Raw genomic sequence first — 18,270 nt, forward strand, 5'->3', positions numbered from 1 at the left:
TTATTTATGAAAAAATACCAGCTTTTGAACTTAGTCATTTTTTGGCAAAATATTGCTTTAGGGTACTCCATTTCACTGAATACGGTAGGTAGTGTTTATCAATTCAGGGTTGATATGGATTATGGATACAGTTTACATAAAAGAAAACCTGGTTTGCCGTCACATTGACAGCTTTTCACTTGTTGGAGCTTAATTAAATTATCGGCACTCATCTTGTATATGTTTGAAGCAAAGAACACAACAATACATATTAAAGCAATAAATAAATAAAAAAGTACCGGTACATGTATCCATGAAATATTTTATTTTGTAAAATTTCCTATTTGTTTTAAAAATTAACAGATTTCTTACACAAAGATATTTATAAATCCAGGTTAAGAAAATTAATGCTTCAAGCTTGGTTCCAAATAAAACTAAAGTTGCTGTTCAGATTAGAGACACACAGATGACTAGAATGTAAAATTTAGCACATTGACACAATTTGTTAACTTTCATTGCTTAGCATAAATGCAACAAAATTAAATTTTTCTGTTGGGAGCTCTTTTTTTTTGGTTAAAATGCAGTATCATCTGAAACAATTATTTTTAATCTAATATATTATCTGAGTCATATTTAAATATTATAAAAGTAAATGTTCCTGTTTTGAAACAAAACAAAAATTTGAATCCATTGAAAAAAAACAATTACTGGTAGTTATTTAGTGATTAGAAATAAACTGTTTTTAACTTCATGAAACTATCTGCAATATAGTGTACATGTAAAAAAAATAAGTAAGATGCTGTTATAGTAGATGCCTTCATGCAAAACTGTCATACCTGTATTATAAACACAAGGCTTTCATTTTATAATATATTGAAAGAGTTCTGGTAATACATCTATATGTCACTTTTTCTTCTTTTTCTTTTTGCCACTTTTCTTTCCCTTCTTCCCACCCTTTTTCTTTCCACTTTTTTTCCCTTTCTTCCCTTTCTTTTTCTTCGCCGCGCCATCTGGGAGAGCATAGTCGGGTATTTCTGGCACCTCGCTGATTTCCTCAATCTCTGGCATATCTCCTTTCCTGGCATCACCGATTATTTCCCAGATTTCTGACCCGTATTTTGCCATGTCTTGTGGAGTAAGTCCTGACGTTGTCTGCGGAATTAACTGACCTCCTCCCAATATAATATGTTTCACACAATTCACATTTTGACCTAGAAGTAGAAGGTGAAAGCGAAAAGTTAGTTAATATTCAGTTATTTTTTTCCATTTTGTAAATTGTTGCAAGTTACTAATTGTGGTATATTCCTGTCTAGCTATAATAACATTAATTTTGTTAAATTTAAAATTCTTAAGCTTAGAATTCTTGTTATAAAATGGCATTCAATATAGTTTAAGAGAAATAATGACGGACCAGATGGGGAAGCAAAGCCCCCCTAAATCTCTAGTCAGGTGCTCAAACTAATTAATATAAAGTGCCAGCGATTGAGCTAGTCTTACAGTCACATTCATCTCCCTTCAATAATAGTCTTTGCTCTCAAAGATCAACATCCCTGGTTCTTTCCCCTGGCAGGAATTAACCTGTCAAATTTTAAGGGTTGCATGGCCAAGGCACCTTATGTAATGCCATATGGAAGACATAATGACAGACAGACCAAACAAGGATTCAAACTGGGTTTCCTGAATCTTTATTTAGAACAAAGCTATCTGGCGCCAGTGTTGCGCATCAATCCATTTAATTTGTTCATACACATTGTATGAATATACATCTGATTCAATGCTTTCCATTTTAATGTCATTCTTATGAGATCGAAATTGATTTTTCACGGGCCAATTAATAAGCTGTATATTAAATAAATGAAAATATGTGGGCAAAATGTGAAGGTATAATAGAAACAGAAAATATTGGTCTTTATAAAACAAAGATGAATAATTGTTGTCTTAAAATGTTAGTGGTAAATGACATTTGTAAATACAGGGGCGTAGCTTGAGATACTATTTTAGTGAGGCAAATTTATTGCGGCAGGGGGTTTTGGGGGCCGCCGGAGGCCCCCAACGGGTCCAGGGCAGAGCCCTGATGGGAGTTTCGGAGTTTTAGAATGTGAAAAAACCCATTGTCCGGAACGAAGTTTTGTTATTTAACATTTCAGACCAGCATCTATTCACAGTATTGTCTTATACAAATTTTTGAATTTTAAAATAAAAATTAAAACTTAAAATAAAACTTATTTTAGATGAATGATCATTTTTATTTTAATTGTTGTTTAATACTTCAAAATTTTAATGGGTCGATTAGGCGTTTTATGGAGTTTGCAAATTTTGTGAGAATATTGTCAACTGAGACCATTTTGTGCCTGTGAACAAAAAGTAAGGCAAGGCCAACCAGATGGTCCTCGGTCATTGTTGACCTTCCCCAATATTTCAAGCGTCTCATTGCGGAGAAAAATCTCTCGCATTAGGGACTGAACCAACTGGCATAGTGAGTAAAATGCGGAATATGACATGCAAATTGGGATAAAAGTCAGAGTCCGCCAACATAATAGCATTGCTGTAGAATAGAATTTCTACTATGTGGGAGGGAAAATCCCATTGATGGTCAAACAAATTCTAGTGAGGCAGTTACCTCATTGCCACAATGGAAGCTCACCCCTGAATTAATCTATACAGTTTATGACTGCAAGTCTTTAACTTCAGAGATTGCAGTAGATTTTATAAGTGTGGCATTACCTTTGACAGCAGCATGGAGAGGGGTTGCATTATAGATACCCCTGATGTTGGGATTTGCCTTTGCTTCAAGTAAAACTGATACAACTTCTGCATGGCCTCCTATAAAATATTGAAAAGGCTTAAATTATTCAAAATGAAATACGTTTGGTGGGATGAATTGATTGACACTTGAAATTAGCAATGGTTGTACCGGTACATTTGTTAACATTGTTAATACCTAGAATTTGTTTGATTTTTAAGTTTTACCACATTGTTCCCTTACCCATACAAGCTTTAACAAGCGCAGGTTGTCCGTTTTCATCCCTGGAGTCCGGACTAACATTAAATTTTAAGATTTTGATTACAGCGATTAAGTCTCCTTCACCGGCGGCGTTTGCTAGTCTTTGTTCATATTCCTTCCCAAGATAAGCTTTAGACATGGGAAGAACAGTGGAGTGAATGACCACATGATGTCTTGCGCTCTTGGTACTTTTTGCCGAAGCTGCCCTTGAACCTCCTCCCGTTCGGGCTGACATACGCGATTGTGCCCTAGACATTTCTTTAAAATACGAAGTTTTCAGAAAATATTCACTAAATGAATCAAAATCAGTGTAAAATATCGTGTTGTCAAGTAATTGTTTACATCTTGATCCGCCATATTGTGTAGAAAATGTTAACTTCCGGAATAGTAATGTTCAAAGAAAGACAACTCTCAAATTGACAGGGGCATAGGCTACATAGCTCACGTGAAGAAAATCAGTCAAATATCTTTACAAATGCGTTGTGTTTACTGCTTCATATAACACCTTTCATGATTCCATAGGTACAGTTTCTGAACTGTATGTACAGTATTCATCTCTGTAAAAAAAAAAAGATATATAGCCTCAAGAATTTTAATCCCAATACCATGTTCAATTTAATATATCGTTTTAAAGAATTTAAGTCAAGACCATTTCATATTCCTTTTTTAGAGAGACTGTAAGCATTATGGATATATTTCATTTGTCACAAACTGAAAAAAAAATCAACATTTGTAGCTGGTTTCCTTCATATTTCCTTGAAAATGACAGTCTGTAAGACACCGATTTTTACCCAAGCTATCGTTATAAAGCATCATTGAAGGAATTCATATATCATTTCAGTAATCTGTAAGCCCCTTTCATTTACAAGATCTTGACCTTCATGACATCAAAAACACCTTTTTCTTGAAAAAAACCTGTAAGAACTACCAATGCCTATGCTGTCAATTAGCTACAATAATATACCCCCACCCATCAGAGAGAGAGGGAGAGAGCTTCAATTTTGATTGCAGCTAGTGCTAAATATATCTGGAAAAAAAACCTGTAAGCATTTATCCTATTATATTTATATGTTTCTTTTATTTTCATGTTTAAAACTGAACACTGCATGTAACCAGGGATTTATCAAAGCTAATTTTCTACCGGTAAAGTGTATGCATACCCCCCCCCCCCCAAAAAAAAAAATTTGTAAAAATTGACCTATTTTAAAAAACAGAAAATAATTAAAAAGGATCAAGATAGAAATAAATTTGTTGGTGAATTTGATATTTCTATTTTGTCTAAATTGTTCTTTTGGACTTCATGAAAGTCATAAGAATCAATTACCACAGGAGCTGTATGTACTTCTCATCGGGGTTAACTCTCAGTGTCCACTCTGGGTCTACTTTGGGTTTACTCTGGGTCCACTCTAATAAACCTTGAGTAAATCCAGAGTAAACCTTGAAAGTAAACCCAGGGGTTTACTTTATGTTAGGTTGGGTCTTATCTGTACTGTAGCTCTAACTCGATCCTTTTATCTTAGAATCATAGGGCGAGCATGTCATCTAAAATACATTTGTGCATCTTCATGGCACTCAACTTGAGCATGCAGCTCTCAATATTTTCCAAGAGGAAAAATATAGCCATCTTGTGATCCAGTAGAGTTATTTTAAACAATAAAATGCTTTCTTTGATGGTTCGTGTGTGATATGAAGGTGGCAACATATTACACAGAAAATACATAACCCACAACATAGGTTATGTAAATTTTTTCTGCAATGATCAAATCATCAAAGAAAGTACTTAATTGTTTACATTTACATCTTTTTTTAACAAATTAATAATTTGATTGTAAAAAGTAAGCTCAATTAACTAAATTACTGTTAATGTAAATCAATATGATAGCTAAAAGAAGCAGCAAAATTGTCTCCTATAGGAATTAATCAATTTGAGTCTGATATTTCATACAGTCCATGATTTTTCTTGGGTCGCTATAGGTTTAGACCAATTAATAAACATGGCATGTAGTTTTCAGACCTGTCTATTTCTATATAGCTATGAATTAACAATAAGTTTCCATAAGAAATAGAGGGAATTATACTGTGTAGAGGATCATATATCAATATACTGATACCTTTTGCAAAGTTAATTAAATTGTTCATATTATGAGAATTCATTACAAATAAGCAAGTAAAGGAGAAAGTCAACTACTAACTGATTGTAATATTAATTTTTATTCTAAAAATGTATAAAAAAATGTCTAACACTGTAAAAATATTATGCAATTGGTACAACATACTATAGGTCTTTCCTTTACAGAAAATCTCTGTCGGAAAAATGCAAACAGTAGAATTATAATACATCCATTATTTTCCAAGACAGATCGAAAATAATAGACACAATAAGATGTCCTAAATGCACAGCTATGCCCAGAGAAACAGTTTTATTTTAAGATTTCATTGGTGTTTGTCAATTGGCCTCTTAGACGGTCCCTCGTAAAACTACTTGATATTCTTAAAACACGATTTATAGTTATTTACTGTCAATATTCCATAAGCATTTTCTTTTATGCAGAGGAGACAATGATCTGAAATTTTTAAAGAGTGAACCAAGAATAAATATTTCACAAAAATTATTGATAAAAATTTTAGGGGCATCCATATCATTTATAAGGGTCCATAAGAATCAGGAACACCTTTCTAGATATATAAGAGACCAGAATCTAACCGAAAGAAAGACTTAAGATTACCGATAAAAAAATAATTTTACCCCTTTCACAGTTAAAAAAATACTTGGATATTATATAACCATATTATTTATAATGATAAAATAACAAATGGCACTAGACTGATGAAATTAGAAACATTATTTTTAAACTTGTGAAATGAAAAACTATATACTTAAATACTAGCATACAATTAATGTCTTTAAAAAAAATAAAGTAACAAGAGAGAAGAAATTGCAAAAATATAACATTGAAAAATCACCAACATTTATGAATACATGTACCAGTATGATGAATTTAAATTCAACACTAGTCTGCATCACTAATGTTTTTGAAAATAAAATAATTTCAAGTATCATAAGCAGGTTGGAGTATCATTCAATTGTACTACCACATGGCAATACACATGGGATGTATCTATTTTAATATTAAATATGTTCATACTACATTGTAATTACACATTTATTTATCTTTCAAATTATTTTTATAACAAAGACACAATTCCAGTTTACCAGAACTGCTGTTTACTGTTTAGTTTACAAAATAACCATAAATGCTATCATAATCAGTGATTTCATTTTTTCGTATCTTTTAAAAGTATAAATTTCAACTTATTTCAATTGTGAAACATTTTATGAAAAAGAAATCTTTTTAATATTATGTTAAAATGATAACTAAGATTAAAAAGTGCTAGTACATGTATCAGGAAATAAATGTAAAAGCTGCTGGTAAAAGTTTTTAATCATTATAGAGATTTGTAACTGTAATGACAGTATCTGAATATAAATGAATATAAATAAAACAAATGTTACAGACACCAACACGCATTCATCACACATAACATTTGAAAAAAAAATATCATAATGTATATGTCACTGAATTTACGAGAGTGAATTAAAAATTGATCCAACACAGAATGTTTACAAATATGCATATACCTAAATAAGGTGATACATGCAGAAACTTTGGTACAAAAATACATCTTAAAAATATTATGCATATACACTGCCATCACAAATATCACAGAATTGAGACTACACGTATTAGATTAAAAAAAAAATCACAAAAAAACCAACTTGATGTTTACACTGTAATCAGCTGCGTAGGGACTAGTATCTAGGGTGGGGGGTAATCTGGTTTTTGCGGGAACCACTTCGCGACCCCATTCGGTAATGTACAGCCTCAGGAGGTGCAGGGACAAGCTTTGGAGGCATCTTCTTCTTCTTCTTGACCTGTCTCTTGTCCTCATCAAAGGTCAGGGTCCTATCCTGTAAAGCATTTGTAATCATTTAACATAAGAAAAACAAGTGAAAAGCTGTCAATGTGACAGCAAACCGGGTTTTCTTTTATGTAAACTGTATCCATAATCCATGTCAACCCGTATCTAGTGAAATGGAGTACCCTACATGTATATGCAACATTTTGCCAAAAAATGACTAAGTTCAAAAGCTAGTATTTTTTTCATAAATTATTGGAAATCAAAATCCTAGCAATATGCACACCTCTGATATATGTACAATTGATCTGCAAAAGAACAACTTCCTATCTTGAGAACTGTAGGAGGAGTTATCCGTACAATGAGGGTACCCTATATGCAATATTTTGCCAAAAAATGACTAAGTTCAAAAGCTGGTATTTTTTTTATAAATTATCGGAAATCAAAATCCTAGCAATATGCACACCTCTGATATATGTACAATTGATCTGCAAAAGAACAACTTCCTCTCTTGAAAACTGTAGGAGGAGTTATCCGTACAATGAGGGTACCCTTTTGGCAGCCGCCCGCCCATCCGCCCGCCCATCCGCCCGCCATTTTCACCATTTTAATAACCGGATTCTTCCGTTGGAAAACCCGGTTAAAAATTGTACAAAAATGGAAGGCCTGACTATAATTGTTATTCAGACTTTCTAAGAATTTATCATGAAACTTACAAATCTGCATTTTGCATTCATTTCTTTTCTCAGCAGCTTCTGCTTTTGTCGATCCTATAAGAAATTTTGGGTAAAAATAAAAGAATAAAAGATAATGATAAATCAGAAAAAATGCTTTAGAGTATGTAAATGAGAATTCAATACAGGTCCAATGTAATTTTTAAATTTAATTAAGTTATTGTCACATAAGGAATTCACAAATGAACAATATGTGTTCAGCTTGAGATCAGCCATGTTAAGCTACTCACCCTGCACCAAACCACACAAGAAAGGGGAATAAACAAGACAAGGGAAAATGCCTGAATAATGGCAACCATGTTGGTTTTGAAAGTTTCCGCTGAAATGACAAATAAATCTCTCATTGATTTGCTGACAATGATTATAATAAATGAGATGTATGTTAATAAATATTTTAGATTTTAATTTCCTAATATGTGTACTGTTTGTAAAATTCAAAGAAAGTGATTTATTTAGTAATATACCCCAAAACCATATTGAATCTGGGGAGTTATACAGTATTTAAGAATAAAATTTGTAGAATTTAATTGTTTTTATGTAATAAAGTACATATAAAATGGAACACTAACCTAAAAAGTCAATGCTGATTTTATCCAACAAATCAAAGAACCTCTCGCTTAGAGACGGATCTGTTTCCACACAAACCCCCTAAAAGAAAAAGTTTCATTAAAAAATGGTTATGTAATTATACATAAAACACACCACATAGACTTAACACAATAAAAGAGTAATGATTAGTTTGGTCTTGTGAAATATAACCTGCATATAAAATTACATCTATTGTTTTTTAGAATCTAAATTCAACCATTTCTAGAACTGGTTCAAGGGAACTATATAGGATGACCTAGTTTTCAGGATTTATGATCTAAAAGCCAGAAAAAACAAGATATCTGTGAACCAATGCTCACTAGTGATACCCTCATTTTGATGTGAATAAGCAAAATAAGCAAAGTTGTCATTCAACAGGAAGTTGACATCTGTTTGGTACAAAAATGAATCCAACCACATGATTATCCTAAAGAATGAGTGTATCAACATTTCAAGCATCTGCCATTAATAGTTGCTGAGAAATTGTGACAAAATTTTGTTTGAAAATCTACACTAAAGATAAATAAAGTCATCATTTAATAAGTCGACGTCTGATTTGTTAAAAAATGAATCCTAATATATGGCATGCCTAAACAAAGAGTGTTTTTAAATCTCAAGCATCTATGATTAATGGTTGCTTAGAAATTTGTGATGAAAATTTGTTATAAAAATAAGGCTTAAAATAAACAAAGTAATTAACAGGAAGTTGACTCCAACAAAAATAAAGTCCCACTTTATGGCATACCCAAACAAAGAGCGTGTCAAATTTCAAACATCTGCTATTAATAGCTAGTTGCTGAGAAATCTTTGACAAAATTTGTTACCAACAGACAGACAAACACATAAGGGTAAAACAGTATAGTACCCCTCTCTCTTTTGGAGTCGGGGTATCAAAATGTGAATACATTGCCTACAGGATTTAAACATGTTTGATGTACACATCTTTTTCATATAGCTTAAACATGTTGAGTATTGTGTAAAGTTAATCAGTGAAGCTTTGAATAAGTGTCCATATAGTAATATGTATCCATATAGTGTTATATAAATGTCCACTACTGCTTAAAGTTACAGATCCAGTGCTTGGTACATGAATGTCCCGTGTCATTGATTTTGGAAATATCAGAGTTTTGAATATTATAAACACTGTAAAAATTCACTAATATAAATCATAAACATATTTATACACTATTGAAACACCAATGCATGAATATAAGAAAAACATCACGCACCCCTGAACAGTACCCCGTGGAACAAGGCGAGCCATTGGGTAGGTAAACGGTGCTGTTATAGGGAGAACACGTCCCGGCAACAGAACTAAAACAGCAACGGCGACAGGAGTTGGCCACTAAAAGAAGATTTAATCTGATATACTGTAGATTTCCATATCTGGGCAAATGATCAGCAATAATTTTTGTGAATGAAAAAAAAACAAGAAAAGTTTTGTAATTTTTTTTTGATAAAGTCAGCTTTGGTTTGAGTTTGGGAAAGGTATGTTACTGAGGTTACATACGCCTTCTTCAGAATGTGTGGGGTAGAGTAATTATAGAGTGAACTGCTTTCCATGGATATACATGTAGAGTCAATTTATAAACAACATCTCTATATTAACACCTGACTTACCGTCAGAACAGGCGCATGATGTCAGACCAGCGAATTCACAGAAAGGCTGACAATTCCCTGCATTGCAAAATCCCCTAGACGAACAAAAAAAGAATATATATTATTATAATACATACCGGTAGTTACAAATGAAAATTTTCCAACAAATTTGATGTTTTGCTTAACTTAAAAGATTGCAATACTAACCCAGGGCAAACAGTTCCATGAGGTTTGTTAGCACCAACTGGACAGGACAAACTGGTACCAGTTCAAAGGTCAAGGACAAATATTATTTTACGGGTTTATATACGTGTATATTATTGTAAAATGTGTTTGTACAGATGTGATTTAATAAAAATATATATATTGGATTGCTTGCAACAATTATAACTGTTGTTTTACCTGAACAAGGAGAGTAAAATTGTAGTACCTTTTCCTATTTTCAATGACAATTAAGTACATGTATGCTGTAGATTCCTAATTAAACGCAAGGAATTAATATCCGCGTAAAATCGCGAGAAACACCCTTCGCGGATTTTAAAATCTTGCCATTATTTTTTGAGTGTTGAACAATAAGAAATAAGAAAAAAAGTTCTGCGGTCGCAATTTTATATTCTCGCAATTTGATACAAAACAGTGGAATCATGCAATTAAGTACTCGCCTAATATAAGGAATTTACAGTATGTACATGTATTAATTACTAGACAAACAATGTGTATGTATAGTAGATACGAAAACTCTGCTATTTCATCTTTGAGACAACTAAAAGTAAAAAGGATATTCACAAAAGGAATTTTGTTTGCATTTCTCTGCTCCATTACAGAAGACGTTGGCACTTTGGATCTGGCAACTGGAGGAACAGCAACCATAATTAGCTGGTCTGTAATAACAAACACATGAAAACCGCCATTCAGTTCAATTTACATCTCTCAAGATTTTAGATCATCTTTTATCAGTATATTTTCTTAAATAATACTCCCAACTCTATTTGTACCTAAAAAAATTTCTCTTGAGTGGTGGGGTTGTTGGGTGTTATGACTTTCAAAAAGTCTCTTTGAAGTCGCCCTTTTCTAGCCTATGATAAAATCATTATGAGTTAACTTACGTGCAGACAGCACTTTTGAAAGAGTTGAGAGTACAATCTTGGTTGCAGCACTCATCAAGTCCAAACTTCCCTAGGTAGCCGCCATCACACTGTTCTCCCTGATCTATCCTCCCGTTTCCACACAAACTCTCTGTAGCTGACCCTAGAGGTAAAATAGAAAAATAGCAGCTGATCAAAACTATGATTTTATTGACTGGCACTTAAAATAGGTTTGTCTATCTGCAAGCTACTATGGAATCATATGTGATGGCCAATTTATTTAACTTTTTAAATGATTGTATGTAATTATGCAATTATGTGGATTCATTTGTACGGTACTTGTAACAGCACCCCGAAAAATTGAGCCATCACAAGTTTTAATGATTCCAATGTATATTTTCCTTTTGCAATATTTAAAATTTAATTTGCAAGTTTTAAAGTTTTCATCAAAATCAATAATGGCACTAAAAATCCAATTCCATATGATGGGAAATCTCACCAGAGAGGCAGCCAATTTTGGTACTGAGCACTCTTGAAATATAATTAATGCTGCAGCTGGAAAATTTCTGCAAGAAAATGAAATAAGCTATGGTAAACTATATTATAAGTTCAATTTTAAGAAAACTAAAATATTATGATAACCTAGCTGTTTTCCTTTAGACAGGAAATTTACAGAAGGTTGGATTTACACCAGATGGACTGAGAGACAGACTATATAAATCACCATAGAGTGCCTGCAAATCTGGGACTTACTAAATGGATACATCATAACATCTACATGTAATTCTAAATTAGTGGTTAAGGATGAGAAAAATATATTTTCTGAGAAGGTATTTGAACAAAATATAGCATGTTTTGTATTCATACCTAGGTACACATACCCGCTAAGTCGGAATTTGTTGTTCATTTTTAAGACTAATTACAGGAAAATCTTACCTCATTGTTGGAGTCATCACCAGACACAGAGTAGGGATACATCAGGTATTTTCCTCCGAAAAAAAATGGGGCACAATCCCCAGAAGTTGGGTCATGTTCACTCCCCCAGTTGTGTCCTTGGGATAAAAAAAACAAAATACAGGAATAGATACAAGTTATAAGCATTTTTAAAACTGATGTACACAATTAAGAATAAAATCACTGGTATCAAATTTATATAGGTATTGAAATTTACTAAACTATTCTATGAAAGCTTATTTCTAATCTCATTTAATAAAATAGAAACTATATGATCTATACTCACCAAGTTCTGCTCAGATTTAAATTTCATTCAAAACCAGGTAGAGTTGATCATGGAAAAATAAAATAATGTACAACATAAGAATCATATTTCGTTTGATTTATTGAAAATTGAAATGCAATGAATATCTTAATTCTTCTCTATTCACATACTGAAATATATCATAAACAAGAGAAAAGCTGTCAATGTGACAGCAAACCGGGTTTTCTTTTGTGTGAACAGTATTCATAATCCATTTGTCAACCCTGAATTGATGTACACTACCTATCCAGAGAATAAGGGTACTCTATATGCAACATTTTTCACAAATAATAAGTTCAACAGCTGAATTTTTTTCATAAATTATCAGAAATCAAAATCCTAGCAATATGCACACCTCTTATATATGTACAACTGATCTGCAAAAGAACAACATCTTCTCTTGAAAACTGTAGGAGGAGTTATCTGTACAAAAGGCATACCCTATATGGAATATTTTGCTAAAAATAACGTTCAACAGCTGGTATTTTTTTTCATAAATTATTAGCAATCAAAATCCTAGCAAAATGCACACCTCTGATATATGTACAATTGATCTGCAGAAGAACAACTTCCTATCTTAAAAAATTGTAGGAGGAGTTATCCGTACAATAGGGGTACCCTATATGCAATATTTTGCCAAAAAATGACTAAGTTCCACAGCTGGTATTTTTCATAAATAATCAGAAATCAAAATCCTAGCAATATGCACACCTCTGATATATGAACAATTGATCTGCAAAAGAACACCTTCCTATTTTAAATACTGTAGGAGGAGTTATCCGTGCAATAGGGGTATCCTATAAGCAATAATAATATGTGGAAGAGAAAGACTGAGAGAATGACTGACCATGAGCAGTGACCAGCTCGGCTTGCCGGGAGAGAACGGTAGAACCGGAGGAATACATGGTGCTGGTGAACCCTGTGTTCAAGGACACCTGCACTCCATTCAGGTAGGTCACTGTGAGGAGAACAAATAGGTATGAACACATACATTACTGTTATAAACATTTGGAAAATGGTGATACAAAATGTTTAAAATTTACTGAATACTTACGGGGAGAGCAGAGACCGCCAATGTCAGTAGCTCGAGAGCCAGCAATATAAGCCAGTCCTAACACATTGTTGTCGAACGGCTGGTGAGTGAAGAGATGAGCCAGGCAGAAATCGCTCCACTGATTAGCAAGGCTACTGAAACTCTGTATAAAGGGGAGTAACTCTTATATGAACAAATCTGATGTAGCCAAGTTATCAACTAAATAATGGTTTGTCATACATGTATGATCAAACAAGACAAAGACTTACATCAAGAAGGCCTTTAGAGTTACTTCTCCAAGGCCCATTCTCCATATTGTAATGAAATACACCTCCGCTGACTACCGTGGGGGAAGTGTGAATGATCATCTAAAACCAAGCATTGTGTTAAAGGGGAGTAACTCTTATCAAATGCAGAATCATAAATTCAAACTTGCAATTATTTTTTTTTCAAATAAAGAATGCTTAAACAGTTAAACGGGTTTGAATTCCTTTGACTCACCTCAGAAATAAGAAAACCTAATCCAGAATATCCACCAAAGTTTGTGCTCTTGTAAATCAGATTGGCTTTAGCGATCACACTAGCCTACAAAACAATGTCCTGTACCATTAAATACCTGACAGAATAAGAGAAACAGTACTTTGCATGCCAAAAATTGAAATTACCATATGCAGTAAGGAGGTTGTTTACTATTTGAATTATGTTTATAGTAACAAGCACTGATAAAAAACATTACAGAAATAAATGAATGTTTTTACCATGTAGTTTGCTGTTGTGTACTTATTGCTATTCCCCATGCTCTGGAAGAACTTGTAGTCTGCTACGGTGATCAGTCGACAGTTTACGTTGCTCGCACGCTTTGTTCTATGATGATTGTTGTCTGCAGGATTGACAAGAATAGTGAATACATGTATATTATAAACTGTGATCTTATACCAGTACATTCTTTTATTGGTTTCTTTTCAATCATCTAGCAAAATTTCAAAATATCAACAAAATATTAACAGTAAGTATGCAAAGCATGATTCCGAGAGCCATCACCTGTCAATCTAACTGAAATGAATTTACATTTTGCACAAAGGGTACACTTCCTAAAGGTTGAAACCAAAGTTTTTAATTGAAATTATCAAACTGAAATTTTCTACATTGTTATGCAATCTGCAAAAGATGAATATATTTTTCAAGCACATAAAGCATGATATCAGATGACAATCCTATGTTAACCAGATGATATGTAGTTTGCCCTCAATGCAGATATGTTTGCTTGACCTGATTTCAAATAGACAAAGCATTGTAAATATGATGAGACACCAACCTTCCATATGTTTTGAGAACATAATTTCTTTGCTATCATGCTTCCCATTTTCATGTGTAGCTCCACAGAAGTTGTATCTGTAAACAAATCAAAATAACAAGTCAAGTTTACAGTAGAAATTCAGATTTAAAATACCTCACGTCTCTTTGAAACACTCATAGATACACAGAAAAAAGATCTAGCTCTTGTCTAAAGATACATACCCACTGGAGTTTGTTCCAGTGTTTGGCCATTTCATGTCTTTGACTGAGTACATAATCATTCCAGAGCTTTTCTTTTTGGACCTCATATGTCTCCATTCAGGCTAAAAGCCAAAAGATAAAAATTGAAATTGATGTTTATAAAGTTGTAATTAAAAATATGCACCTGCCACTGACTTTTGATGATTTACTGACTATAGCAAGATAATATTGCAGAAGGAAAAAGGTAGTGATTTGATTATAATTTGCAATAAATTGAAGTCATCAGTGTTTGTATTTACAGAGAATAAAAACAACCTTTTTATCACATTATATGTTTGTAACATAAACTATGTACTAATTCAAATATTGTTTGACTTCTAAATAGAATAAGACTGGTTGATATGCATGGGTTAAACTAACAAATGAATTCAAGTTAAGCAGTAAAGCTATCTCAATCAAACTTTGAAACTGATCTTTGTGAATTGAAAGGTTGAAATATATATTTCTTTGAAAAGTAAATTCAACAAGAAGAATTTCATATTGCTTTTGCAATGCATATAGTTTAAATGTTAAATTTATATTTTGAATAAATCTGACTGAAATCAGATCCGCAATGCTCCTGTTTATCAGATCCTCTCTAAAGATCATATACCGATTATCATATTAACAGGAGCATCCAGGATCTGATTTTAATCAGATTGATTCTGAGTTAACAGAGAATTTTATATCATTTTCATAAAATTTTCAGATTTATTATTGAACAATATAGCAAAATTAACTTTGTGAGTTAATATCCTGCATTATGCAGTATCTCTTACAGTATCAGGATTTAGTGAAACACTCAAAACATATAACACACACATACATCTACCTCACCTCTACAACAATGTCTTCCCCCTCGGAGCTGATGGTTGCTGTCATTGTATCGTCCTCGTCAAAGTAAGCATGCACATTGCTTTTCTTGTCACCTAAAGATACAAGCAGTCTCAAATAAATTGTTGCAGGTCAGCTGTCTATCATATTACACTTAAAAGAAAAAAACCAACCACGAAACCCATTGAATTTTTTTCTTTATGACTTATTCTTTATTAATCTTTATAAGAACTCTTATCTTTCATGATTATTATAAATTCATATCTACCAAGTATATTTTTCTTCCCAAACTAAATTAACATACCTTCAAGTACACCCTCAAAAAAGTTATTTTTGTTGAACATAAATGATTTTCTTCTACCATTTCCATCATCAAACACTGTCTTTAAGTCGTCAGCAAACAATCCTGTTACCGGTTTCAGAATAACAGAATAATTTCTGGAAGATAAAAATCACAACGAATTGGTCAAATCGTGTCCAAAGAGACCAACAGGTTATGAATTGTGTATATTTAACTTACCGTAATATAAATTATGTGTAATATTGACATACCTTTTATTTCCAGCAAACTTTACCCTCTTTCTTGGCACTGACATACCAGACACGTCTCTCTCAGATATACTATGTATCTCAAAATCTGTGACACTGTCATATTGACTAAGGGTTTGAGTCAAATCCCCTGCAAATTACATTTTCAATATTCAATTTCAGTTGACACGTAACATAATTGGTTCTCAGTCACTGGATATTTTTGCATGGATTATCTGTGCTTTTGTGTAATATTATGCAATACATTCCAAAACAGATATGCATGAAATAATAAACCTAACAAAAGGCAGTCTTAGTTTCTTTTTTTTATACTGAACAATTTCAATTTTTTGAATACATGAATTTTGTATAATTGTGTTGCACAGAGAGAGAGAGAGAGAAAGAGAGAGAGAGAGAGAGAGAGAGAGAGAGAGAGAGAGAGAGAGAGGTAGAGGTATTCATAGTCCTTGTTGATAAAACTAAAATATTTGCACCTTTACTCAGTGTAGCAAGCATAAACTTAAGGCAATATACTAAAGCTGTTTTATTGTTGCGATTATACTTAAATTCTAATGGTATACATTTATATTCTTAATAATGGACATTATCCATGCTATACATATTAGACTTTGATCTGTTTAATGGTAAGACAGTCTGACTGCACTATAGCATTGATCATGAATCATGATTTTTTGAAGTATACAGTCTCATAACTGCAGCGGTGTGTGCATACAAATTGAGTCACGCACGTTATGAAAATTTGCATGCACACATCGCTGCAGTTATGAGACTGTATACCGGTACTTTAAAAAATCATGATTCAATGCTTATATTTACATTTTTAGAACTTCATACTTTGTCTGCAAATGTGATTTGTACCTTAAAATTCCTATCTTATCCAAAGGAAAGTTCATATGAATGGAAGAGCCACAGTAACAGCCACAAGTGTGAACATTGATTTTTGCTAGTGACATTGCAATTTACAGTGTTCAACGTTTGTGACGTCATAATAAATTTAAACTTGTCATTTTAACCTTTGAGTACCCTGTGTGCATTACAGTGTTATAATTGCCGTAGCTTTCAACACACTTTACAAGCAAAAAATATAAGGAATGTAAATATAATTAATTTAACATCAGAAGTGCATTTATAAAAAAAAAGCTATAATTTGTGTTAAGGTGGCTCAACTCAGAAGAAATTAATTAAGTTACTTGATTATGATAGATATAACATGATGTATAAGAGGTATATCTAAATTCAAACGCCTCAGGCAGATACGAATTAATAATCTGCAGTTCTACATATATTAACCACTTAAATATGATGAACTTCAGCTTAATTGATTTTTACAAACAAATTAACAAAACATAAAAAAATTGCCACCTTGTGGCGTACATTCTTAAAAAAGAACGTGTCTTGGGGTACCTTATATCATTATTCAATATTCAAACTGTGTTAACTGACAAAATTATTTGGAAAATTCTTTCGAACTGGTACGTTCTACTCATGATCTTAACTATGCAAATTATACATGTACATGCACATGCAAATGCTAATCTAGCCTACATGTCGGTCATCGGGTACAATTTTGCAAAAAGGTATAGAACATTCACTCCCTTCTATTGCACTTATGAGTAAAAACATACCTGATACTTGTCCAATAACCACTGAAATATGAACGATTAAAGTTATAACACTTAAACAAGCCATATTTATTTAAGTTTGTAGACTGAACAGTGAACAAGTTTGTATTGGATACGCCATCAGTGTTAATCATTTTTGTGAAGAATTTGCCATTCATTTTCTTTGATTTAAACGTTTAACTGACTAAGAAAATGTTATAATATTTCTATGCAGAATTGCAAAACCCGGAAAACTTCATTTGTATAAATAAGGTTGCTCATAAATAAAGTACAATATTCTGTTCAGAGAATTTCTTTATTTTTTGCGTTTAAAAAAAAGTCATTCTACCTGTTAGACGATTTTTCGATTACAAATACTGATTTTTCAGATTTTACATCGTTCACTCGAGTGGAAGGTTTCAGAAGTCCGTTTTAGTCTCTTTTTTAAAATTTGAATTGATCCCTTGTTCGCATAGATATTTTGGGATATCTCTAATGCTTATCATATTTTTTTCTTGTTTGCTAAAGATAATCTTATGACTTTGCGGCAAG

The 18,270-nt window shown here is 32.6% G+C and overlaps 2 protein-coding genes across 2 annotated transcripts; both read right to left on the minus strand.

Moving 5' to 3' along the window:
- Positions 1-281: 281 nt before the first annotated feature.
- Positions 282-3,363, minus strand: LOC128155778 (protein phosphatase 1 regulatory subunit 16A-like). Its single transcript, XM_052817635.1, has 3 exons — positions 2,966-3,363; positions 2,704-2,802; positions 282-1,190 (listed from the first exon to the last, which is right to left on the minus strand). Exons 1-3 carry the CDS (start codon positions 3,237-3,239, stop codon positions 883-885), a joined length of 681 nt encoding a protein of 226 aa, XP_052673595.1. The 5' UTR covers positions 3,240-3,363; the 3' UTR covers positions 282-882.
- Positions 3,364-5,175: 1,812 nt separating this feature from the next.
- Positions 5,176-17,890, minus strand: LOC128156361 (ADAM 17-like protease). The gene is made up of 23 exons (XM_052818464.1): positions 17,743-17,890; positions 16,121-16,247; positions 15,873-16,006; positions 15,572-15,663; positions 14,717-14,817; positions 14,514-14,590; positions 13,957-14,078; positions 13,700-13,783; positions 13,468-13,566; positions 13,220-13,361; positions 13,013-13,123; positions 12,148-12,153; positions 11,844-11,959; positions 11,407-11,473; positions 10,929-11,070; positions 10,605-10,703; positions 10,030-10,089; positions 9,844-9,917; positions 9,453-9,568; positions 8,205-8,283; positions 7,866-7,954; positions 7,618-7,671; positions 5,176-6,953 (listed from the first exon to the last, which is right to left on the minus strand). The coding sequence occupies exons 1-23, from the start codon at positions 17,804-17,806 to the stop codon at positions 6,795-6,797; spliced, it is 2,214 nt and encodes a 737-aa protein (XP_052674424.1). The 5' UTR covers positions 17,807-17,890; the 3' UTR covers positions 5,176-6,794.
- Between the last annotated feature and the right edge of the window lie 380 nt (positions 17,891-18,270).

Source organism: Crassostrea angulata, chromosome 7 (assembly GCF_025612915.1).
Source record: "Crassostrea angulata isolate pt1a10 chromosome 7, ASM2561291v2, whole genome shotgun sequence".
NCBI lineage: Eukaryota > Metazoa > Mollusca > Bivalvia > Ostreida > Ostreidae > Magallana > Magallana angulata.